We start from the raw sequence: 24,514 nt of genomic DNA, 5'->3' as shown, positions 1-24,514 counted from the left end.
TACAAAAAAGTTATATGGTAAAGATGGCTTTTCAAGTCAGTGGGGAAAAGATGCACAATTTGATAAATGGCATGGGACAATAAAGTTTAACCCTTACCTCACACCCTACATCCATGTAAATTAAAATTGAAATGAAATCTTTAAATATAAGAAGTGAAACAATAGAAATAATAGAAGAAACAATTCAACCCAGAAACCACAAAAGACTGATACATAGCATTAAAAATTTCCACATGGAAAAAATGTACTAGCAGATGTAAAGTCAAAAGACAAATGACAAACTGAGCAAAAATATTTTTATATTACACACAAAGGCTAATTTCTCTAGTATATAGTTTCTATAAATCAATAAGGAATAAAGCCCTAAAACCCAATTTTTAAAATGGACAACAGAAATGAACAGACAATTCATAGAAAAGAAAATGCTAATAGTTCCTAAATATGTGAAAAATAATAACCATACAATAAAAGATAATTATACTAAAAGAAATTCAGATTAAAACTAATCTTAGATATCATTTTCACCACTAAATTGGAAAGTATCAAAGAGTTTGATCACATCCATGTTTGCAAGGTAATCATGAAACTGATGCTGTTATACATTGCTAGGATTGTAAACTGGTCCTTCTAAGGAGGTCAGCTCATCAATGTTGATCAGAATCACAAATGCACATAGGACCCAGAAATTCTACTTCTAGGAATTTATCCTACATATAATTGTATATGTGTGAAATGGTGTTTATACAGAGTCAATCACTAAGACTTTGTAACAGAAGGTTGGAAACAAATGTCTGTCAGTGGGGAACTGGCTAGTTTATATATGACTGTTTAAAAAAATGAGGTAACCATGTACTGAGAAAGAATTATCTCTAAGATATGTTGAGAGGAAAAAAAGTTGATCCAAAAATTGTGTTTTTATTTTTTATTTTTATTTTTGATTGTGTTTTTATCCCACGCGGCTTGCAGGATCTAAGTTCCCCAAGCAGGGACTGAAACCAGGCCCTCGGCAGTGAAAAGCACAGAGTCCTAACCACTGGCCCGCCAGGGAATTCCCCAAATGACGTGTTTTAATGTGCTACCTTTTGTGTGCGTTGGGGCAAAGGGGGTCGGGGGAGGAATATTTACTTGTTGGTGTGTAAATGATCTCTGGAAGTTTGTATGAGAAACTGGTAATGTGAAATGCCTCTGGGGAGTTTGCCTGGGTGCCTGGAGGACAGGGGTAGAAGGGATATTGTTCATTGTAAATTCTTTCATATCTTACTGATTTTTGAACCATGTAAATCAATCAATATAATTCACTTTACGGTTATTTAAAGTAAAATCACATTAGGTGCCAGGTGTCAGGATGGGGCAGTGGAAGCCACTCCAGACTGGTTTTCGGAGGAGCCAGGTTCTAATTCTTTTTTTTTTTTTTTATTCTCTTTATTTTTTTTTTAATTATTATTTTTTTAATCACTCATCAATTTTATACACATCAGGTTCTAATTCTTATTCCTTCACTAACTTGCTGGCTGACCTTAAGCACGAAACTTCCCCACTCCGAGCTGATCTGGGAAATGTCAGAGAAACTGGTTTCTAATAGCTCCCACATCCAGAGATATAAACTGCAGTTTTTCCTTACCCATTTCTTAAGTCATCTCTCTACCACCTCCTTTCCTCTGCAGCTCATCAAAAGCTCAGAGGAAAAGACAGACAATTGAAGAAAATAAAATTACAAAGATGACTTTTATAGGGCTCCTGTTGATTCACTGCATATTCCACCTCCAAAGCTGAAAATGATGAGTTTAATATCACACAGAGCTCTGCATCTTGTATCTCTCAGAAGGCAGCTTACGCCACCCAGAGAACTGGGAGCTCAGCAAGACATGATTTTTCACTCCAAGTCTGAGGCAAATGAAATGACAGTCATGAGGCCCACATTCTAGAAGCAACATGGTTTTCATTTGGTCTTAACTTCGTTTGAAAGTGTCCCAAGGAGGGAGAATTCTTCTAAGCCTGGATTTTTCTTCTTTCCCAGGACTACAGGCTAGAAAGCAGATGGAAAGGTGGCCAGGTCTTGCCTTGGCTGTTTCTAGTGTTACCCATTAACGGTGATACATTAACTGTGTCAAGGGTCAGGAGACCTGGGTTTCAGCCCCAGTTATTCCCATGTTACTCTCAGAAAGGACAGATATATAGGAAGAGAAAGTCAGATTTGAGGGACATTGAAGTTCTAAGGGCCTGAAAACTCCCCCATTCCTGGCAGTCTATTGCAGTGTCTGGAATGATCCCTCTGGGTGGTTTATTCATTCATTCTGCATCTGGCTACCGAGCGTCCTTCACGGACAGGCACTGGCCGCTTTCCAGACAATCCCCCTACCTTCGGGGAGCTCATAGTCGAGAAGGTTAACAAATAACATTACATCAAGCTAGGGAGTGCCTTAAATACATGTGAGCAGAGAGCAGAGAAAGACGAGTCACAATTACCTTTATAGACAACAAGGTTATTTGTTCCCATACACTATGTATTATTGAAGAGTAGGTGTGCCATCATGAAATGAGGTTAAATAAAGGAATGAACTAAGATGTCCTATGTAAAGCCCCCAGAATGGTGTCTGGCATGCATTAACTATGCAGTAAATGATAGTAATGATTATCGCTGAGTTGGATTCCCACTCTAACTCTCTGAGGTTGGGATTAAAATACCCATTTTTCAAATAAAAATTTACAAGCGGGTACATGATTTACCCCAGATTCCCTCAGCTAGAAATGACCCACTTGGGGCAAAACCATTTAGCAGGCCCAATTTAAATACAATTATGTCACCTGAAGGTGTTTCTCATCAATCAGAGTAACAAATTCTGCTAATGCCTTTAGTCATGAATGTATTAACTGTTCTGGGTAGGTAGCATTACTTCAGAAGGCCTCTAAAGATGGCTGCTAATGGTGGTGCTCTGAGACCCTGAAGGCGGATGGTGTTAAAAGTAAGGAGAGGGATTTCCCTGGTGGCACAGTGCTTAAGAATCCGCCTGCCAATGCAGGGGACACAGGTTTGAGCCCCGGTCTGGGAAGATCCCACATGCCGTGGAGCAACTGGGCCCGTGCGCCACAACTACTGAGTCTGCGCTCTAGAGCCCACGTGCCACAACTACTGAGCCCACGTGCCACAACTACTGAAGCCCGCACGCTTAGAGCCCGTGCTCCACAACAAGAGGAGCCACCGCAATGAGAAGTCCACGCACTGCAACGAAGAGTAGCCCCAGCTCTCCACAACTAGAGAAAGCCCATACGCGGCAACAAAGACCCAACACAGCCAAAAATTTAAAAATAAATAAATTTATTAAAAAAATAGAAGTAAGGAGAAATTGATCCTTGCTACTCTCAACCCCTCCAATCACATTGCAGATAGTTGCTACATCTGAGGAGACATAGGGCTAGCTCACAAGGAAATGTGTGTGTGTGTGTGTGTGTGTGTGTGTGTGTGTGTGTGTGTGTGTTTAAGGCAAACTCAGTGGCCCCGATGTCTCATTTGTTATCCTTTCTCTCAACAGAAAACAAGCCTGGAGTTTTATATTGACATCCACGCCCACTCCACCATGATGAATGGCTTCATGTATGGCAACATCTTTGAAGATGAGGAACGGTTCCAGAGGCAGGCCGTCTTCCCCAAGCTCCTCTGTCAGAATGCCGAGGACTTCTCCTACGTGAGTGGAGAGTTCTCTGTCAGGCAGCCCCAGCTTCCCTCCCCAAGCCGCCCCCCACCTCCCATCGCCTCCCTGTCTTTCGCCTCACTCACTTCAGTTTGGTTTAACCTTCACAGAACACCTACTCTGCGCTGGGTCTTGCATGGGTGATAAAGATACAGGTAAACAAGCTCTGCCCGTACCTGCAAGCCCCTGATCACCCATCAGGGAGGGAGACTCTCTGAAAAGACAGCGCTTGGTTTGTCTGAGGAGCTGGCATTTGTTTCGCTGATCTGATTCCAGCGTTAACAAGAGAAGAAACTCACTGAGCATCTCCCAGTGCCAGGCCCCGGCCCAGGGTCTGCTTTCACAGACCTTTGGCCTTCGTTCTCTTAGAAGGAACCTAACATGTCTGCTGACGGGGGTCATATGTCCACCATCCTCTTCCTCCATAGCCCTTTCTGGGCCCCAATTTCTTTGTCAGTAATTTGTGGGTGATAATTTTTTTGTCTTGCCTGCCTCATAACTTCCTGGGAGGACAGATGCAGTAATAGATATGAAAGTACTTTGCAGGCAGTAAAGATCTCAACAGACTCCAGAGACTGTTGTTACTACCCCCTTACACGCCAGGAAGGACCGGAGAGGCTGTGGACTGGCAGATAGAATAATTTGCAGCAAAAAGTAATATTGAGAAATGGCAGGGAAGATAAGGAGGGGAATCAGCCTGTGGTGGAAGCAAACTTGGGAAAGAGTTTTTGCACATTTTTCTTTGTTTTGATACGAAATCTCTGAGGCCTGTTATTTCCGTGTGGCCAGAGGGGGAGAGGCCCACAAAGGGCGTGGCAATTTTTGAAGTTGATGAGCTGAAAACATGCCTGCTCGTTGCTTCAGGCCTAGGCATTAGTGGAGAGAGGATGAATTTCTCCATGAGGTAAGATGCACTCTGAATCTCAGAATCTTGGAATGCCCCACCAGGAAAGGAACTGGGAGATTATTTAGCCCAATCCAACACTTTATACCCAAGAGACACTTAAAGCCCAGAGAAGTTGGGTATCTAGGGCAAGGTCCCTCAGCATTTGAAACAGGTAGAATGAGATGGCTCCTCATTAGTAGCTCGGGGATGAAAACAGCCATATGCTTATTTCTGTGGAAATCTCTGGAGGATGGCCAACGCTTGTCTTTTTGAAACCACTCCAGTTTCAGAGCAGAGTGTGATCTTCTGGAAGAGACCCTGGGAGACTGTGATTCTCCAGGAGGCTGGGCCACAGACTTCAGAGACCCTCACAGGGGTGAGGTTTCCAGGGTCTACAAAAAGAGTGTAGTCTAGGAGCTTTATTTCTGGCCTTGCCTGATGGAGTTCCTGCATTGCAGCCTCCTTAAGAGCTTAGGGCTTGGGTCAAGGTCATCTATCCTAGTCCAGCCTCTGTCTCCCCTCTTCTCCGACCCTCAGTACCCAACTCTAGAATGAGAGAGTTGGATTTCACTACATGAGCTTCAACTTCAACAGTCCTTTCTGATCTGACACTCTAATTTTCTGATCCTTTCCTTTACGTCAAAATGCGCGCACACATACATACACACAGCTCTCTTTCTTTCAGTGTCTCTATATCTGTCTTGTTTTGCTGTTTTCTTTCTCCCTCTTCCTCCCCACCCCCTTTTCCTTCTTCTGTTATATTCTGCTGAACAGGACATGCCTTCTCTTATTAAAACCAGGCTCTTCATTTACTGCGATTTCCATGGGTTAGCATAGAAAGCCCTTCTAACCACAAGTGAACTGACCCTCACAGCTCTGTAAAAGAGATGCGATTTTTACCACCACTTTACAGATGAGGAAACTGAGGCTCAGACCAATAAGGCTAGTTGCCTAACATCTCACACACTTTTGAAGAGAGGACTTGCAATGCGGACCTGCTGGCTCTTTCCTCTCTATCCACTGTGATGGGGGTAGTAGACACCCAAGTAAAGAAGAGCCGTGATCCCTGTGCTCTGGTGACACTGAGCATGAGTTCAGCTGTCCCTAACGGAGGGGGAGCTTTATGAAGGAGGATTGGGGTGTCTGGAGTCACTTAGTCCTGGTCCAGATCTGTGTCACTTACTATGAACTGCCATTTCCTCACCTTAGAGGGGAAACATTATGACACCCCTGTCGAGGGGGTGAAGCCTAAATGAGATACTATATGGGAAACAATATCATAAAGTTGAAAGCAGTGCCCAAATTTCAGTCTTGATTATCATAATATCATTCTTATTCTCTGTCTACTTTTCCTTGCTCCATCTGTCCCCATTCAAATTTCCACAAATCTTTGTTAAATGGCAGTTACTATGCCCTAAGAACTGTGCTGGGTGCTTTCATTTAATTGCTTGTCTATTTAATCCATCCTTATAATAATCTTGCAAAGTGGGATTCACATCCCACTTTTCAGATGAAGAAGCTGAGATCCAGAGGTGCTCGCTCAAGGTCCCATAGCCAGCAGGTGTCCAGCCCTGATTCTCTCCTCCCTTCTTTGTCTTTCACAGTCCAGCACATCCTTTAACCGAGATGCCGTGAAAGCAGGAACCGGCCGTCGCTTCCTCGGTGGGCTGCTGGACCACACTTCGTATTGCTACACCCTCGAGGTTTCCTTCTACAGCTACATCATCGGCGGCACCACAGCCGCTGTGCCCTACACGGAGGAAGCCTGTATCCTTCGCAGCTGAAAGTACCCAAGTCTGCCAGGATTTACCAAGCAGGTCAGGAATTTGGTCTCCAACTCAGGTGAGGGCTGAGACTCTGGGGTGAGGATGGACATGGCTGGTTCTGCTGGTGTCACCTCTGGATTGTCCTGTTTGCTCGCTGCCCTCCTAAGGGACACCCCCCTCCATCTGCCTCTGCTATGCCTCAGGTCTTCCTCGGGCACTTGGACCCATGGCCTACCCATATCTGTGCTGTTCCCATCTCTCTCTCCCCTCTGTCCCCTCACAAAGGAGTGAGTCATCCATCATCTAAAGTATGTAAGTACACAGGTCAGATGCTCATCCCGGGGCTGCTAAGGAAGACTTCGACAGTCTTGGCTCCTCCTTCTCACCCTGAACATGTCTCTCTCTCTCTCTCTCTTTTTTTTTTTTTTAATTTTTTATTGGAGTATAGTTGATTTACAATGGTGTGCCAATCTCTGCTGTACAGCAAAGTGACTCAGTTATACACATATACACATTCTTTTCTTTATATTCTTTTCCATTATGGTTTATCCCAGGAGACTGGATATAGTTCCCTGTGCTATACAGTAGGACCTTTCTGTTTATCCATTCTAAATGTAATAGTTTTCATCTATTAACCCCAAACTCCCAGTCCCTCCCTCTCCTTCTCCCCCTCCCTCTTGGCAACCATAAGTCTGGTCTACAGAGCAGACTTCCATCTCTCCGTGCTCCTGCTCCCACCCTTTGTCTTCCCTCTGTGCACTACTTTGCCTTTTGCTTGTCTGTACCTGCCTTGTCCCCTCTACTTTTTTTAAAAATTTATTTATTTATTTATTTTTGGCTGCGTTGGGTCTTCGTTGCTGCACACAGGCTTCCTCTAGTTGTGGTGAGCGGGGACTACTCTTCGTAGCGGTGAGCAGGCTTCTCATTGCAGTGGCTTCTCTTTGTTGCGGAGCATGGGCTCTAGGCGCGCGGGTTTCCATAGTTGTGGCATGCAGGCTAGTAGTTGTGGCTCACAGGCTCTAGAGCGCAGGTTCAGTAGTTGTGGTGCACGGACTTAGTTCCTCTGCAGCATGTGGGATCTTCCCGGACCAGGGCTCGAACCCGTGTGCCCTGCATTGGCAGGCGGATTCTTAACCACTGCGCCACCGGGGAAGTCCCCATCCCCCTCTCCTTCTGTCTCTCCCCCCAACTCCCGCCTTGTGTTTTTCTCTCCTTACTTCATGTGATGTGTTCCTCCCTCCCCTCCTCCATCTTCTCTCCTTTCCCCACCATCCTTTCCTCTCTCTCTCCCCTTAGCCTCCCTCCATCTTCCCCGCCTTCCTGCTCATCCTCTGTGCATCTTTCTCTCTGCCTTTGCGTTTCCTTTGCCAACTCGCTTTTCCTCTTGGCTTCCTCATAAAATGTCCCCGAGAACCCCCAAGCCTGTCATGATGAAATTAGAGGTCGCTTTCTAGCTTGCTTGATTTTTTAGGGACTATTTAGTAATTCTAGTTTCCTGAGTATTGATTTTCATTTCAAGGTCAGTACATAAGGGTTGTGACAGATTGTGACAGTTTCTGCTTTTCTTTACTTTTTGTTTTTGGATTGACCCATTTCTCCTTTCTGAACACTTTTAGTTTTCTCAGAGAGAGAATTATAGTTGATGGAAAAGAAAGGGAAAGGATAGTATTAACTCTCTATATACAAACTCTCTCTCCCCAGAAGTGGAAGTGCTCCTTTCGCCTTGATTCAACCCTTGGGGAGTGTTTGTGGAGTTCTTACCACACTCTATGCAGGAAAACTTCCTTTCTGGTCGAGACGTGACTTAGCACTAGTCCACACAGTCGGTTGCACCCTCGTGGCTCTGGGGGGTCCAGTAACCTAGCTGGGAACATGGGGGCAGGGTGATGGCCTCAGAGGGAGGGGCAAGCAGTAGTCAGACGAGGTGTTAGACCAGTGTTCCAGATCCAGTACCTCACTGGAGAGATTGTGGTAAGAACTGAGGGAGAGTCCCCGCCCAGTCACCAAGACTGGGACAGTCACCTTGAAGTCTGCTTTAATAACTACCTGGCTCACCGGCCAATGGAGTAGGCTCTGCTCTGCTGCAGAGGACCCTTGGTTTCCAAAGTCCTGGCCATCTCTATGTGCCACACACACACACACAGACACACACAGACACACACACACACACACACACACACACACACACACACGATGGTGTGCGGCCCATTGCTTCCCCAGGATCCGCTAACTCCTGTGCTCCACGCATACGCACATTCCGTGCTGCCCCTGCCTAGCTCACCCCTGATGTGGTGGCAAAGGAGATAGAGGGAGTTGTCTGAAAGAAGAGTTTGAGCATGCGCACCAAAGGCATCCCACATGTGAGCCTTACCTCAATGAGAGAAGGGTCCCGCCAGGTGTGGCCTGCACTTAGTTTGTGGCTGATTTCTGATGTCCAGTTTGATGGGTTCTCCTACCCTATCTCAGCACCTCCAACATGCTTTTGTGTTAGAAGCAAATGTTTCTCTCGGTAGAAGGCCCCTCCCTTGGCCCAGGCCCAGGGTTTCCTCTCCTCAACACCCAATCCTCAGTCATCAAAAGTAAGTACACCATTAGCACATGCCAGGAATCCTACTAGGCACTGGGGTAAAATATTGACCAAGAAGGCGTGGTCCCTGACTCACTGAGCTTTTGGTCTGCTTGGGGAGCCAGAAAAGGAAAGAGGCAGCTATAATCTGTGGGGTAAGTTCTGTGGTGCAGGAATTCCAGAGAGCCATGGGAAATGTTCATTTAAATATATATATTGAGGGTCTGCCATAAGCCAGGTAAAGTTCTAGGCACAGGGGATGTATAGCAGGGAACATACTGAAGACAAAAATGTCTGCATATAGGGGTAAGAGGAGACTCAAACACAGTTTCCGGAAGTCAGGGAAGGCTTCCCAGCGGAAGAGACATCTAAGCTGAGTTTTTAAGAGTGAGTAGAAATTAGGCAGATTGCTTGGGGTGGGTCGTTGTAGGGAGGGCGTTGCAGACAGAAAGGGGAGGAAGGAAGGTAGACTGTCGGAGCTGTAAGGGGTCGGGTATGGCTGAAGGACTTCAGATGCAGGAGATGAGACCAAAATGGCAGCCCGTTAGGAATTTAAACGGTAAGGGCTATGAAGGCAATGGAGAGCAGTAGAAGGGCTTTAAAGAGCAGCGGGGAGCCCCTCTGGCTGCAGTGGGAAGGTTAGATTGGAGGGGCCAAGGCTGCAGACAGAGCCACACTAGGAGGCCGTTATGACAATCCAGGTGGGAAATGACTCAAGCCTAGACTTGGGCGGTGCTGTGGAATATTTAGAATGTGGCACTGAGAAGACTTGGGGAGTGAGTGGATGGGGATGTCGGTGGGGACCAGAAGCCAGCGTTTGGAAGGGCTTAAGGGTGATGGGTAGCAAGGCTGCGCAGGAGCTGGGCAGGCCGCGGTGCTGTTGGGTCACCCCGTCTTATCTGTCATCTAGGGGAAAAGAAGAGGAATCTGGAGTTTCTCCAGGGAAGTGCAGGCCAGTTCAACACACATGAGTGTGATTTAACCTGGTTCTTGTTTGAAATGCATTAAAAAAAAAAAAAAAAAAAAAACCTCTCCTAGCAGAGGGAGATTTCAGGCAGACAGATTGTGATCTTTGTTGGCTGCTGGCTCTGTGTCCCAATCAGAAAAAGAAATTACATGGTCTGATAGGAATGGCAATATGGTCTGGGAGGAAGTGTCCTCTAGACTGGGAGTCAGGAGACCTGGATCTGATGACAGCACCGACATCTTCCCACCCTTCAGCAATCCTCCAGCCTCCCTGAGGAAAGCTTCGTCACCTTCACAAAGGCACCAGGAACCTTCCTGCTTTCTTAACCCCTGCTGTGGGAATAATATTCATGAAAAGAGAGCAGACTTTCAATTGAGACAAATCTGGATTTGAATCCGGGCTCAGCCATTTACAGGATGTGTCACCATGGGCAAGTTATATAGCCTCACTGTGCCTCAGTGTCCTTGTCTGTAAGAGGAGGACCTAGTAATACTCAACCTCATTGAGCTGCAAGGAGATTAAATGAAACAGTATACATGAGTGTGCACCGTAAGCTTTAAATATTAAGCGGCTATTGGTTAAAACATCGAAAAGGTTTACGTGACTATGAATGAGGACCCGCATTTATGTTAAAGAAGGTAGTCAGGGCTGTTAGAGCAAAAGGCCAGGGGCTGTGTTGGTAGGGTTCGCGGGGCAAAAGATCTTGGTGGGGTCACCGTAATGGAGGACCTGGACCTCAGAACGCCATGTGGTTCACACAGCGAGTGGGTATGTGCAGTTCCCACGATGAGGGGTTTTATGTCTGTCATCCAGAGTATGCCCTTCCCAGCATCAGGGTCCATGAAGGCCAGATTAGCTATCCAGAGGATGCTGGGTGAGAGGAAGACCAGAGAAGGGCTAGGGGAGGTGGGGAATCCTGAGAGATATTTCACCAAGGCCCACAAGAGTGTCCACCTCCTCACCTTCCAGAACATATGTATCTGTCAGTTTAATTTTTCTCCCTGGAAAAGCACCAGCTAAACATTACCAGGGTCTTGCTCTCTGGCTCTCCTCCCCACTACATCAGGGTAATATAGCCATGGACACTGATGCTTCCCTAGCTGTGTGACCTTGGGCTGGTTATCTCACCACTCTGAGCCTGTTCCCCCATTTGTAAAACAAAAATAATACTACTCACTTTGCAGGCTTATCAGGGTAGTGAAAAGATGCAATATGTCTCCAGTCCCCTTGCACTGCCTGGCACCTGATAGGAACTCAACAAATGTTCCTCTGTCACCACTTTTCTCATCCCCATGCAGACTGCATGACTTTCCTTCCACTGGTTGAATCTTCAACCCGATGATCTGTCTTTGAATCCAGCAGCCGGGGGTTTGAATCCAGCAACCAGGGGTTTGAATCCTGATTCCGTCACCATTACTGGGTAGCCTCAAGCAGGCCCTGTCCCTTCTCTTAGGCTCAGTGTCTGATACTTCCTACCTGTCAGAGCTGCAGAATGAAACTATGTGTGGATTTGTCTGTATTCTGGTTCCTTCCAGCTCTGATACTCTAAGATTTTTCTGATTCTAAAATTTAAAATTTTATAATTCCCTGTTTAGATGAATTTATGATATCAAGAATCCACAGTTGTGTTATGTATGAGTCTTAAGACTGAGTGACCCCATGAGCATGAGTTTCAGTCCAATAGGGAAAATCAGCACAGAAGTGTCCTGGACAATTGATCAAGCCAAGCCGATAGCTATTTTCATTCTTGTAGTTAAAGGGTTCTTAATCGAGGGCTTTATGGATGGGCTTCAAGAAGAGCCTACGAACTGTCTAAAATTTATGCAAAACTGTGAGTAAAGATGTGGAGTTCATTTTCTGGGAGGAAGACTTCTAACTTTCAACAGGATCTAAATGAAGCCATCCTCAGAGGCTGCTGCCCTGGCTGGTGGTCTCTGTCCAGGTTGTAGCAAGAATACAGCTCTGATCAGAGGCGTGGGTGTGAGCTCTGCTTTCTGTCATTCTAGCTGAGGACCCTAACCCAGTTATTTAACCTCAGTTTCTTCATCAGGAAAGTGCAGATAATGATTACTTACTTCACAGTGTTGTTTGGAGGGTTACGTGGGAGAAAGCGGATAAATGACTGGGCATATACTCAGTGCCATTAAATACTAGTTCCCTTGCCTTTCCTTCCTGTGGTTTGTTGTTTCTGTTGTTGTTGTGAAACGATAAATTCCTGAGAATTTTGGACCATTCTTCAGCAAACCTTATTTACATTTTACTGGCCTGCCAAGTAATAAATATGCTCTGTTCAAACAATTTAAAAAAAAAGAGAGAGAGAGAAAGGCTAAACTGGAATCATAAAATAACCCAGAGCTTCTCTGGCCTTTGTTTATGGTCTGGTTACAAGCCAAAAGGAAATAGCTCTTTGACATAATGGATGAGAAAAACATTGGAAACAGAGACCTTGGGTCCTAAGCAGACTGTTTTCCACACACACTTATAGATGTGGACACCTTGAAATCAGAAAATGCTGGCTCTAGGAGAAGGGAATGGCCGCTGTAGCCAAGACAAAACGCAGAGCTTTAGAACTCAGTTAGTTATCTTGGTCTCAGTTCAGAGCCCACTATGTGCCTCATACTGGGTCCTCTGAAACATACAGCAGACATTGAAGATACCATTTATTTACTCATCCATCCCACAAAACTCACTAGACACTAGAAATAGGCAGATGAATAAGGCATGGTTCCTGCCTTCAAGAAGGAGACAGTTTTTTGTTTTTTGTTTTTGTTTTTTTTAATTAATTAATTAATTTATTTATGGCTGTGTTGGGTCTTCGTTTCTGTGCGAGGGCTTTCTCCAGTTGCGGCGAGCGGGGGCCACTCTTCATCGCGGTGCGTGGGCCTCTCACTATCGCGGTCTCTCTTGTTGCCGAGCACAGGCTCCAGACGCACAGGCTCAGTAATTGTGGTTCACGGGCCCAGTTGCTTCGCGGCCTGTGGGATCTTCCCAGACCAGGGCTCGAACCCGTGTCCCCTGCATCAGCAGGCAGACTCTCAACCACTGCGCCACCAGGGAAGCCCTAGAAGGAGACAGTTTTGAGAGGAGGGGAAAAGGTAGAGACAGCAGCACAGAGGGATAAATGATCAGGCAGAGGGAAACTCTGCTAGTTGGGGATGCACATGGGAGCCGTCTCACCCCGCAGGAGCGGTGAAGAAGGAGAGGGAGGAAAGACTTCCTGGAGGAGGAGTGACTAGGGCTCAGGCCTCCAGGGTGGATGGGATGCAGGCAGCAGAAGCAGGGTAGAGCCGCCTTCCTGGTAGAGGGAGACATACAGGAGAAAGCCCCGATGCCAGCGAGAGGATGTGCGTCCAGAGTATTGGAAGGAAGTTGGAGCTGGGCCAGAAACAGCAGGTCATAAATAAATATAGGCAGAACCAGACCATGAATAGAAGGAGAAAGATTTGTGAGCTATGTAACAGGTACATTAAACAGGAAACACTCACAGCGTACAATTATAAAATAGTTTTTGTCTCCCATTGACCCTGCACATAGATGCGTATGGATTCTACATCTAGATCTAGAGATATAAAAGCTCTTACAGACCCCATGACTTTCTAATCACTCTCAGGAAATTAAAAGCTTTCTAATTAATTCTGGTCACCAAACAGTCTCAGTTCAGCAATGACTGTGTCTCGTCCAATCAAAGCCATTGAACCTCTTCAAAGTAAAACCTTCCACATCCTCTAGCCCAGGCCTGTCTCAGACAGGCTGCTCGAGGAGACTCCCGTTTCCCCAACTTGATTTCCAGCCCTTTCCCCCATCTGGCTAACCCTAGATGTTTACCCCTCCAAGGTGGAGCAGGATGAGGGAGAGGAGGAAAGTGTAGGAAAGGTCTTGGGTGACTGGTACTCCCTGAGAGGGCCTGGCAGTCCCCTGTGGGCCTCCTCAGACACACCTGCCCCGGGGCTGGAGAGCGCTGACGTGGGCAAGTGCATGTGCTCAGGCCGGTTGTTCATGGGTCCTCCCTCAGTCCATGGTGATCTGGGGTTCACCTCTGTTAGGGCACTGCACCCTCCAGTGGCCCTCTTGCCTGAAGGAGAGCTAAAGTTTGCAAATCTGGTTTTCTGGTTTCCTTTTGCAAGTCCTGCCTGATAGTTTCCTACCTCACTTTGCAATGTGGTATCTACAGACTTGGGATCTCAGCAAAACCAAGACTAAGACAGTTCCACCTTAATAACATGTTTTATTATCTAACTGGTAGAATTGACTATTTTGGGTGATTGCTTGGGTGTGGAGGTGAAGGAAGAAGTCAAGGAAGATGCCCAGTTTCTCAACTTGAACAACACGGCGGACGGTGGCTCCAGTCACTTAAACACAACTATTGGAGAAAGGGGCTGGAGAGGGGGATATTCTGAGCTCTGTTTGGGATGTGTTAAGTGTAGGGGGCTCATGTGACATACAAATGGAGAAGTTTGGTAGGCAGATGGTTCTATGGGCCGGAATTTCTGGGGAGAGACCTGGGCTTCAGACAGGCTTTTCCACAAGCTATTGTAGAGTCATAAGGAAGGAAGGGATTTTCTTGGTGTGCACAGTCAAGGTGGGCTTTCCCTTGAGTTGGTGAAAAGAATGCTGGGCTGGGAGTCAAGATCCCAGTTCCAGAACAGCCTTCTGCCCTTCCCCTCCCCATAAAGCTGTGTGACCTTGGTTAAATCATTTTACTTCTCTGGCTAAAGCCTGGTACTCAGTGAATGTGAATGAATGAAGGAATGAATGAAATGGAAGCAGGCTTCACCTGCATCTGCTAGTTGGCTCACTAATAGGACAGCGAGTATGAATATGTATGTGTGCTGGGGTGGTTAGCAGGAGGAGGGGAGTACTGCCTGGGTTTTCTTTCTTGGGGAGGAAGCTTCACTTTTTATACAGAAGAGTAGGAAGCAGTCAGGTCTGACCTGTTGGGTGGCACGGAAAGATACCCAGGTACTTCCCAGTTCCTATTTGTGATGGCCAAGGTCAAGCCTTTGTTAAGATTCATAAACAAAAAAATGCTTCAAAAAGAGGGTTTTGGGAACAGACGACTAAACGGGACTGAATGACTGGCTGAATGAATGAATGATTAATAGTAGTAGTAGTAATGGTAAAAGTAATAATGTTGAGATGTACTTCATGAGATGGGTCAGGCTCCCTGCATTACAGGATTGGCTTTGCCTCCAACTTGCCATGTAGGTTTGGGGAGTTCCTTTCTCTTTGGGTCCAAATTTTCCTATCTTTAGATCAGAAGATGAAATGATATGATCTCCAGGTTTATTTCCAAATCATTAGGTAGATAGATAGATAGATAGATAGATAGACAGACAGACAGACAGATGGATATAGAAAGGATCATTTGATTTTTGGCCTTTGAGATAAGTACCTTTTTTTTTTAAACATCTTTATTGGAGTATAATTGCCATACATTGTTGTGTTAGTTTCTGCTGTATAACAGAGTGAATCAGTTATACGTATACATATATCCCCATATCCCCTCCCTCTTGCGTCTCCCTCCCACCCTCCCTATCCCACCCCTCTAGGTGGTCACAAAGCACCGAGCTGATCTCCCTGTGCAATGCGGCTGCTTCCCACTAGCCATCTATTTTACATTTGGTAGTGTATATATGTCCATGCCACTCTCTCACTTTGTTCCACCTTACCCTTCCCCCTCCCCATGTCCTCAAGTCCATTCTCTACGTCTGTGTCTTTATTCCTGTCCTGCCCCTAGGTTCTTCAGAAGCTTTTTTTTTTTTTTTTTAGATTCCATATATATGTGTTAGCATATGGTATTTGTTTTTTTCTTTCTGACTTACTTCACTCTGTATGACAGTCTCTAGGTCCATCCACCTCACTACAAATAATTCAATTTTGTTTCTTTTTATGGCTGAGTAATATTCCATTGTATATATGTGCCACATCTTCTTTATCCATTCGTCTGTCGATGGGCACTTAGGTTGCGTCCATGTCCTGGCTATTGTAAATAGTGCTGCAATGCACATTGTGGTACATGTGTCTTTTTGAATTATGGTTTTCTCAGGGTATATGCCCAGTAGTGGGATTGCTGGTCATATGGTATTCTATTTTTAGTTTTTTAAGAAACATCCATACTGTTCTCCATAGTGGCTGTATCAATTTACATTCCTACCAACAGTGCAAGAGGGTTCCCTTTTCTCCACACCCTCTCCAGCATTATTTATAGATTTTTTTGATGATGGCCATCCTGACTGGTGTGAGGTGATACCTCATTTTAGTTCTGATTTGCATTTCTCTTAATAATTAGTGATGTCAAGCATCCTTTCATGTGTTTGTTGGCAATCTGTATGTCTTCTTTGGAGAAATGTCTTTTTAGGTCTTCTGCCCATTTTTGGATTGGGTTGTTTGCTTTTTTGATATTGATCTGCATGAGCTGCTTGTATATTTTGGAGATTAATCCTCTGTCAGTTGCTTCGCTTGCAAATATTTTCTCCCATTCTGAGGATTGTCTTTTCTTCTTGTTTATGTGTTCCTTTGCTGTGCAAAAGCTTTTAAGTTTCATTAGGTCCCATTTGTTTATTTTTGTTTTTATTTCCATTTCTCTAGGAGGTGGGTCAAAAAGATCTTGCTTTGATTTATGTCATAAAGTATTCTGCCTATGTTTTCCTCTAAGAGTTTTATAGTGTCTGGCCTTAACATTTAGGTCTTTAATTCATTTTGAGTTTATTTTTGTGTGTGGTGTTAGGGAGTGTTCTAGTTTCATTCTTTTACATGTAGCTGTCCAGTTTTCCCAGCTCCACTTATTGAAGAGGCTGTCTTTTCTCCATTGTATATTCTTGCCTCCTTTATCAAAGATAAGGTGACCACATGTGTGTGGGTTTATGAGATAAGTACCTTTTACATATAGGGAAACTCAAGCCCAGAAAAGTCCAATAACATGCCCCGCGCTGCTCTCTCAATTCTGCCTGGTAGGTTTTGTCTTACTTTCCTCCCTGCTCTACAGTTGGCCCAGTTTCCCTTCCTTTCGTGTAGGACAAAACCCCACAGAGGTTGGGACCCACCAGCCAGCTCTTGCCCATCCTATAGCCCCACTGTCTGTGACCCCTGCCCCCAGCCTTGACATGTTTGTAGTCTCTGATCACCCAGACGTATTGCCACCCAGACCCTGTCTCTGTGGTGCCCCAGCTCAGCTGCCTTGCTCTTTGTGAACCCGGCCTTGGCCCTCCCATCTCCCACCTCCAGATCAAAGCGCACCTTCTACCCAGGCCTGGAAAACCAAAATGTCATTACCTTCCCGCAGCCTCCCACATCCCCCCAAAATGAGGTTTCTAAGGGTTTTATCTGCTATTGTCAAGTTTATAGCCATAATTCGAAATGCTGTTAGTATTACTGACAGCAGAGAGCTACAAATTACAAAGTTGTAAAGTTATTTTATGGTGATAACCGTCAACCTTCACTAGCAGCGCTGCAAGGCTCCATGGAAACCAAGTTGCTGATAAAAATAGTTGATATTGTCTCAGGATTATGGCTGTGAGCTGACAGTCAGAGAAATGCCGGCTGGTTCTTCGGAAATTTGAACCTGTTTGTGTATATTCAAGTTCACTTGCACACTTATATACACACTTACTTGTGTATCTATTATCTTATTGTACAAATGTGGGGAGAGGCCCCAAAGTAGAAGGACTTTACCCCAAGTCTGTTCCAAGCAGTTGCAGATTTGGGTCTCTGACCAGCCCAAAGGACACCGAGAGGGACTGTCTGCCATATTGTAGGTGTTTATTTATTTATTATTTTTGGCGGTGTTGGGTCTTCGTTTCTGTGCGAGGGCTTTCTCTAGTTGTGGCAAGCGGGGGCCACTCTTCATCGCAGTGCGCGGGCCTCTCACTATCGCGGCCTCTCTTGTTGCGGAGCACGGGCTCTAGGCGTGCAGGCTCAGTAGTTGTGGCTCGCAGGCTCAGTAGTTGTGGCTCACGGGCCCAGTTGCTCCGCGGCATGTGGGATCTTCCCAGACCAGGGCTCGAACCCGTGTCCCCTGCATTGGCAGGCAGATTCTCAACCACTGTGCCACCAGGGAAGCCCCATTGTAGGTGTTTAATAAGTAATTGTGGAATGGATGAATGCCTGGAACACTTGAAGGGCTTAGGCTATATTGAGAACAAAGGTATTGAAAATTTTCTGTCTTTACAGTAAACAAATAAATCCAAAGCACCTTTGGAAGTACTGATTTGGGGGAACAGGGTCCCCTATGTGGTAAATTGGCTTAGGCATCTTAGTTGACACTATAAAGCTCCATATTAGCCCACAAGGCAAATGTATCAACCCGCACAACCACCGCACACTGTTCTCCTGCCAGAATTGATGCCGACTGGCTGCATTAACAGAGGCCAATGTTGGGAGCAAGGAGGTGCCGGCCTTTCTTTGCCCTGTTGTGTCACCGACCCCTGGAGCCCTGGGTTCATTTCTGCCTACCCCCCAGCTAGGCAGGCCATTGAGAAAATGGTGCATGGCCTCTGAAGACCTAGGATGGGAGGGGAAGATAAAACTTGATTTACCATGTGTCCAGGTTTGCCTGGGACTGAGGGGTTTCCTGGGACAGGGGACTTGTGGTACTAAAACCAGGACAGTCCTGGGTAAAGCAGGATGGTTGGTCACCCTACCCAACACTGTGGCCTGTGAGGAACTGGCCAAGGAATTGGGGGTATTCTCCTTGGAAAGAAAACATCTGGACTCTTTGCTTTGGTCAATTTCTAAAGAGTCATCCTGGAGCGGAGGGAGTACATCTGTTCTATGCGGCCCTAGAGGTCAGAGCGAGAGCCAGTGGAGGCAGCTCCAGCTTGAACCTCTGCGTGGGGGAGAACGGAGACCACACTTACTGAGCACTTACTATGCGCCAGGACCTGGCCTGGCTTCTGGGGATGCAGTGATGGGTGGTAACAGCGTCTGCCTGGAGAAGTTCCTGTGCGGTGGGCAGACAGGTGGGCGAGTGTCTGCAGCACAGTGTTGTGACAGAGGGGGCGCAGAGGGTGGTGAGAAAGGGCACCGGCCTGGAAGGGGCTTGCAGGCAAGGCAGGGAGGGCGGCGTGTGCAGAGTCTGGAGCCCTGGGAGAGCTGCTTCCCTCCTTTGGGCAAGTCTGGGCCTTGGGGTGCAAGCTGGGGAGTGAGAGTCAGTGAGGCTGGAGAGGTCTGTGGGAGCCAGTTGGTGAAGGACTGATGATCTGCTGGCAAACCAGCGTTGCAGGGAGAGCGTCGTGGCAGCGGGGAGGCCAGGGGGACGGTCAGGGGAGATAGGAGCGGGCAGCGGATAGATGTGTAGCACCTCACCAAGCCACACTCCTCTGCTCTGCCTTCTTCCCGCTCCTTTCATCTTTAAAAGGATGTGCTCCCTGGACACTGGCTCTGAAATTAAGTCAAAGGTCCCCCTTTTCCTGATTTCCGGAGGGAGCCAACAATTCCAGTTTCTCAGATCGTCACATCTGACCAGAGGTTTGGGGCTATCTTATTGGCATTGTTGTTGTGAGGTGGACGTGTGCTGATGTGAGACTCTTGAGCCCTGGACTTTGTTCATCTGGTTTTGGCCACTGACTTGCTGTGTGTGTGATGCTGAGCAAATCACTAGCCTTCCCTGGATCCCACTTTCCCGTCTGTGAAATGGTGGGTTTGGACAAAGGGCCTCCGTCCTCCAGGCCTCATTCAAAGGGCCTATTGAGCTTGGGTCTAACTCGCGTTTATTGAACATCTAGGTATTGGGCACAGTCACCCCTACGATTTTCTTAACCCACTGTGGGCACAGCCCAGTTGCCACAGGTCCACCAACTCTCCCTTTCTTCCAGAAAGATCTGGAGCCAGCACTTCAAATCTCACTTCCCAAGCAGTAGGCTGCATGCCCGGTGGGACATGCTGTCTGTCTGGGGTTGCTTATCCTTCAATATTTTCCTCAAGATGATATATGTCCTGCCAAGAAGAGGAGGCAGCTGCCAACCCTGTCCGAGGCGAGGGCCCTTAGCTGAAGCTGTGGCCATGCCTGGCGTGTTGATGTGTCTGGAGAGGCAGGAGGTGGGAGTTGTGATGGGGAGGATGAAAAATGGAACCTAGAGGGAGCAGGAGGTCAGGACCACTGCTCTCAGTCTAAGCACATTTTGCCATGAGTCAGTGGAGACAAGAGAGGAGACAGGATGCTTGGATTTCCGTTCAAAGCAAAATATATTTACGATACTTAGAGAGCACCTGCAGGATGCTGAGCCCTGAATGGGCCATCAGGAAGTGAACAGCCCTTATTGGTGTAAAAAGTGCATTCAGAGCCATCATCTTGTTTGATCCCCCCAGCAGTCTAGACAGATGAGTATTATTATCTATCTTCATAAACAAGGGAGGGGGCGGTGCATGTTGTCCCTGAGTGCCTATCTTTAGCCACAACCAGTTCCCGGCTCCAAAAGTGCAGAAACAGTCGAATAGAGGAAACCTGCTCAGGTGACAGTTTGTAGATGGTGGAGCAGTCCCCTCCAAGAAGCTTGGATTTGTTTCTTCCTTTACCGAGCCCAAATCTCATTGCCCCACTAGAGGACAGTTTCTTTGAAGAAACCAGCCAGATGGTTGAGGACCTCATTATAGCTGAGATGTAACTGAGAGATGCCATTGTTTGATAAGAGGAGGAAAAGAGCTTGGCGTTTGGAGCCAGGCTGACCTGGGTACAGATCTTGGCTCTGCTATTTACTGGTTGTGTGACCTTGGGCAAGAGACCTAAGCTCTCTGAGCCTGACTTTGCCTATCTATAACAGTGATGATTATGCTACTTACCTCATAGGGTTGTTTCAAGGAGATAGAAACATAAAAAAAAAAAAAAAATCACAGGTGCCTAATAAATTACCTGGAACGTGGTAGGCACTCAATAAATAATAATGTTATTATTACTGTTTCTGGTCAAGTACTGCATTGGGTGAAATCTAAGTAATAAATGTCTGGACCATCAGGAAACAGTGATATCAGTGCAGGCTGGAGGTTTCATGGAAATTTCCGTGAAGGGGTCTTAAGATTCTAAAGGGGTTCCTGAGATTCTTAAATAGCAGCAATCCTTTTAAAAGTGTGTTTGGATTTCTCAGATAACCCAATAGAGTCAGACTCCATCATCTGCGTTCATGTGCAGAGTTTAGAACTTCTTATCAGGACAAAGTCATTAATGATCAGCCTCAGTCTATGGTCAAGATGTGGGACTGAGACCAAGACTCAGGGTGGGACAAGGTTAGGTATTTGGTGCTCAGAGACAATATATGTAAGCACTCCTTAATCCTGGTGTTGAGGAAACAGTAACATGCTTAAGTTCTCCTTATGGAAGGTAAGGACTGGAAAGTGCCATGATTTTTATTTATTTTTTAATGTGATCACAGACAAGTGACACTCCACCTCAGTGCCTCGGCGGCCCCCTCTCCCTGCTGCTGAATTTGTGAATGCTTGTGCAGAGCAGATGGCAGGGTATTTAAGAAATGGTTTTGAAAATTAGTCTTCCCTGTACTCAAGGAAGCGATGATTCTTGATGAAGGGGAGGAGGGGGCCCATGGGGAGAAGTTGGAGGCACCCTACCCTTCAGGACAGAAATCTGGAATAGAGTAGGGGCGGGGCAGGGCAGGACCAGAGGAGGCGCTGGGCTGGCGCAGAGGCAGCCAATGGGGACCCAAACCAGTTCATCGCCCGTCCTGTGTCTGCAGGGACGTGCACAGGATCCTGGCTCCACTGAGAGCTGGTAACCCACAGACCTGAGCCAGAGGCTCGCCTCTCCTCCCCTCCCCTCCCTCCGCCTCTCATCTGCCGGCCTGGCGGTGACCGCAGGCTGCGGCTCCAGCTCCGTTGCTGTTGTCTGAGGTTGAAGTGCCCTCTCCTGGCCCCCAGGGTGCATGGCTGCCTTTGAGAGTCTGGCTTCATCCCGCAGAGGGTTGGGAAGCCGCCAAGTCCTTTGTCTGGGCTGGGAGGAAGGAGGGACACATCCACTCACCTCTCCCAGTTTTCTCCCTGCGTGGGCATCCCCCCCTCCCGACTATTTCTTCCCTCTCCCCTCTGTCTCTGTCGCTCTCTCCTCTTCCCCACTACCCTTCTCTGTCAGTCTATTGGACTCTGTCTCTCAGACAGACACACGCACTCACACAGTGTCTAGTGTGCCTTCCCTCACCTCCGCCTGCTGTCTTCTCTTTCCCCCCAGCCTCCTGTCTCCCCTCCCCTCTCCTCCACTTCTCCTTTCTCTCTCCTTCTTCCTCATTAGTTCCCTTCCTCTCTTAAGACAAATAGTGGAAACGTTTTGCACCAAATCTGCACTGGATTCCAGTGTCCTCTGCTTACACTCTCTTGTGCAGGTGCGCAGAGCTCCAGCCCCTTAACTGGTGGTGGTGAGGACTAAAGGGGCAAAGGCAGCCTCTGCACTCCTTCCCCTTCCGTCTCCTCGCAGCCCCACTAGGCTTTCTATTCTTCCTCTCCTCTCCAATCCTCCGCCCTCCCTCCCTCTTCCCCTTTCCCCTCTCCTCACACCTCAGTACAGATTCAGATTCAAATACCACTTATTGAGCTCTTCAGAAAAGTGGGGACTTGACCTTCACCTTGAAGGAGCTGTCTTTCAGGGCTCACAGTCTCTCTTTTCTGCCTCCCCAAGTGGGCAGAGTGGATTTTTGACAAAGTGTGCCATCCGGACCTGTGAACTGAGCTAAGGGACAACCAGAGGGTGTAAGGATGTCAAGAGAGTCCCTCTTCCCAGTGTGTCCTTGGTGGGAGTGTGGGGAGGAGTCATCTTGGTGGGGAGGAGTCATCTCCCGAGGTCCCACATGACGTCCTGGTGTATGTGTCGGTGGGCCAGTTATTTTCACGTGCTTGCCATTTATTTACTGTGTGTGCTAGTTACAACAAAAGCCCATGCCACACTAAAGCCTCACAAAGAATTTCCCAGCACTGAGCTCTTAAGGAGACCTCTCACCCAGGGTCCCATGTTGGGAGGAGTGACCTGTGGCCTCTTAAGCGTTCCTTCAGCAGATGCCAGCACAAGTGTCACGAGGTTGCCTCTCACAGTGTCCCCCGAGGAGAGCCGAGGGTACGATCCCAAACACGCTCCAGGTCGCAGCTATCTGACATCTAGCCGGCTGCTGCACCAACACAGGCTGCGTCTTCCACACCTGCCTCGGGGAATGTCGAGTCTCTCAGCCCAGCTACAGAGAAGCCAGGACAGCCAACTGGTCCAGGCTTAGGCAAGGGCCAGGACTGGAGGTGTATGAGCCAGTATGGTTCAGTGGTTAGGAGCCTGGGGTTCTGCAATCATACAGGTCTGGTTTCAAACCTTAGCCCTGCCATTTCTGAGCCCTGCACAACTGTGGGCAAGTTGCTTGACCTCTCTGGACCCCAGACTCCTTATCCACCGAATAGAGATAATGGTACAAACTTCCCAGGGTTTTTGTGAGATTAAATTAGAATGTAAGTACTTAACATGCTCACTGTCTCCGAGTCAGGAATGGTAGCTCTTATTACACGTTACAATTCTGTGTGATCACTTCATGGGGATCTGCTGAGTAGGTGGTCCGGAGGCCAGCTGGTTGGGGACCAGACTTCCTGCCTGGATGGAGAACCATCCGGCCCCCCATAGAGACACAGGCAGCCAGACAACTAGTTTTAAAGCAAAGAGGATTCCTCTTTTGAGTTCTCCACGAGAAAACTGTGACTGTAGTCTGCCCTACTTATATACACTAAGGGCAGACTGGGAAATCCCAAGTTCACTTCCCTTTGGCTAAGCATTTTAGTAATAATATTTGCAAGTGAACTTCTCTGGGATTTCTGGGAATGCACAGCCTTTAAAGCATGAGAAGATATCTGAGTCGTGGAAAGTTGGGAAGATTTTGAGAGAAGGAAAATATTTATTGATTGCCCGCCATGTTCCAGGCACTGTGCTAAGTGCCTTGTTAGCTTATGTAATTCTCACAGCAGCCTTATGAAAGAGGCGCTATTTCGGTCTTGCACGTGAGAAAATGTTGGCTCAAGATGTGAACGTACCTGAGGTTGCACAGCTTACACGGGGCAGAGGCAGGTTCTGAACCCAGAGCCCTGTAAGCCCACAGCACCTGCTCTGCTCCTGTGCTTACGATTTCCCTGCCTCACCCCACCCCTCCCCAACCCTCCAGCCGCCCCTGCTCCTTGGGGAGGCAGCAGACCACCAAGCCCTGGCGGAGCAGACCCCTCTTTCCAAATATGCCAGTTCATACCGTCCCTCATCTGCTCTGGTTTTCTTCTGAGTGACCGAGGGTTTTCACTTGGCCTGAGCTCCACCATGTCTCCTCACCAGAAGGTGACTGAGCAGGGAAAGTTACCGGGCTCTGCTGAAAGTCATTTTTAGATTCTGCAGCAGGACAAGTAGGAACAATGACTTCACATGTGCATGACTAATTCAAAGCACTTTAATCTTCAGAATGTCAAACTTTATGGTCAGTGGCTGTTCCACAGTGAGCCGTGGCACTGCGAAAATTAAAATAGCAGGATGGCAGGGCATGGAGACCGGGCGTCTTTGTAAGGGCAAACAATCTCCAGAGGTGATGGCTGGAGCTGTGGGCCAGCTTTGAAGTACAGACTGAAACTACAATGTCGTTGTAAGTGACTGACCATCTAAGATTAAGATGTTCCAGGCAAATGGCCCGCATTAGC

At 47.2% G+C, this 24,514-nt stretch overlaps 1 protein-coding gene across 1 annotated transcript in view; it reads left to right on the top strand.

The window, feature by feature from the left end:
• The window catches only part of AGBL4 (AGBL carboxypeptidase 4), a 1,384,112-nt gene that overhangs the window by 1,320,377 nt on the left and 39,221 nt on the right, over window positions 1-24,514 (top strand). Inside the window, exons 10-11 of the mRNA XM_059898403.1 lie at window positions 3,531-3,683; window positions 6,180-6,342. Coding sequence (XP_059754386.1) covers window positions 3,531-3,683; window positions 6,180-6,342 — 316 coding nt within the window. The remainder of the gene's footprint in view (window positions 1-3,530; window positions 3,684-6,179; window positions 6,343-24,514) is intronic.

Source organism: Balaenoptera ricei, chromosome 1 (genome assembly GCF_028023285.1).
Source record: "Balaenoptera ricei isolate mBalRic1 chromosome 1, mBalRic1.hap2, whole genome shotgun sequence".
NCBI classification, from domain to species: domain Eukaryota; kingdom Metazoa; phylum Chordata; class Mammalia; order Artiodactyla; family Balaenopteridae; genus Balaenoptera; species Balaenoptera ricei.
This window is presented reverse-complemented; position numbering and strand designations above follow the sequence as displayed.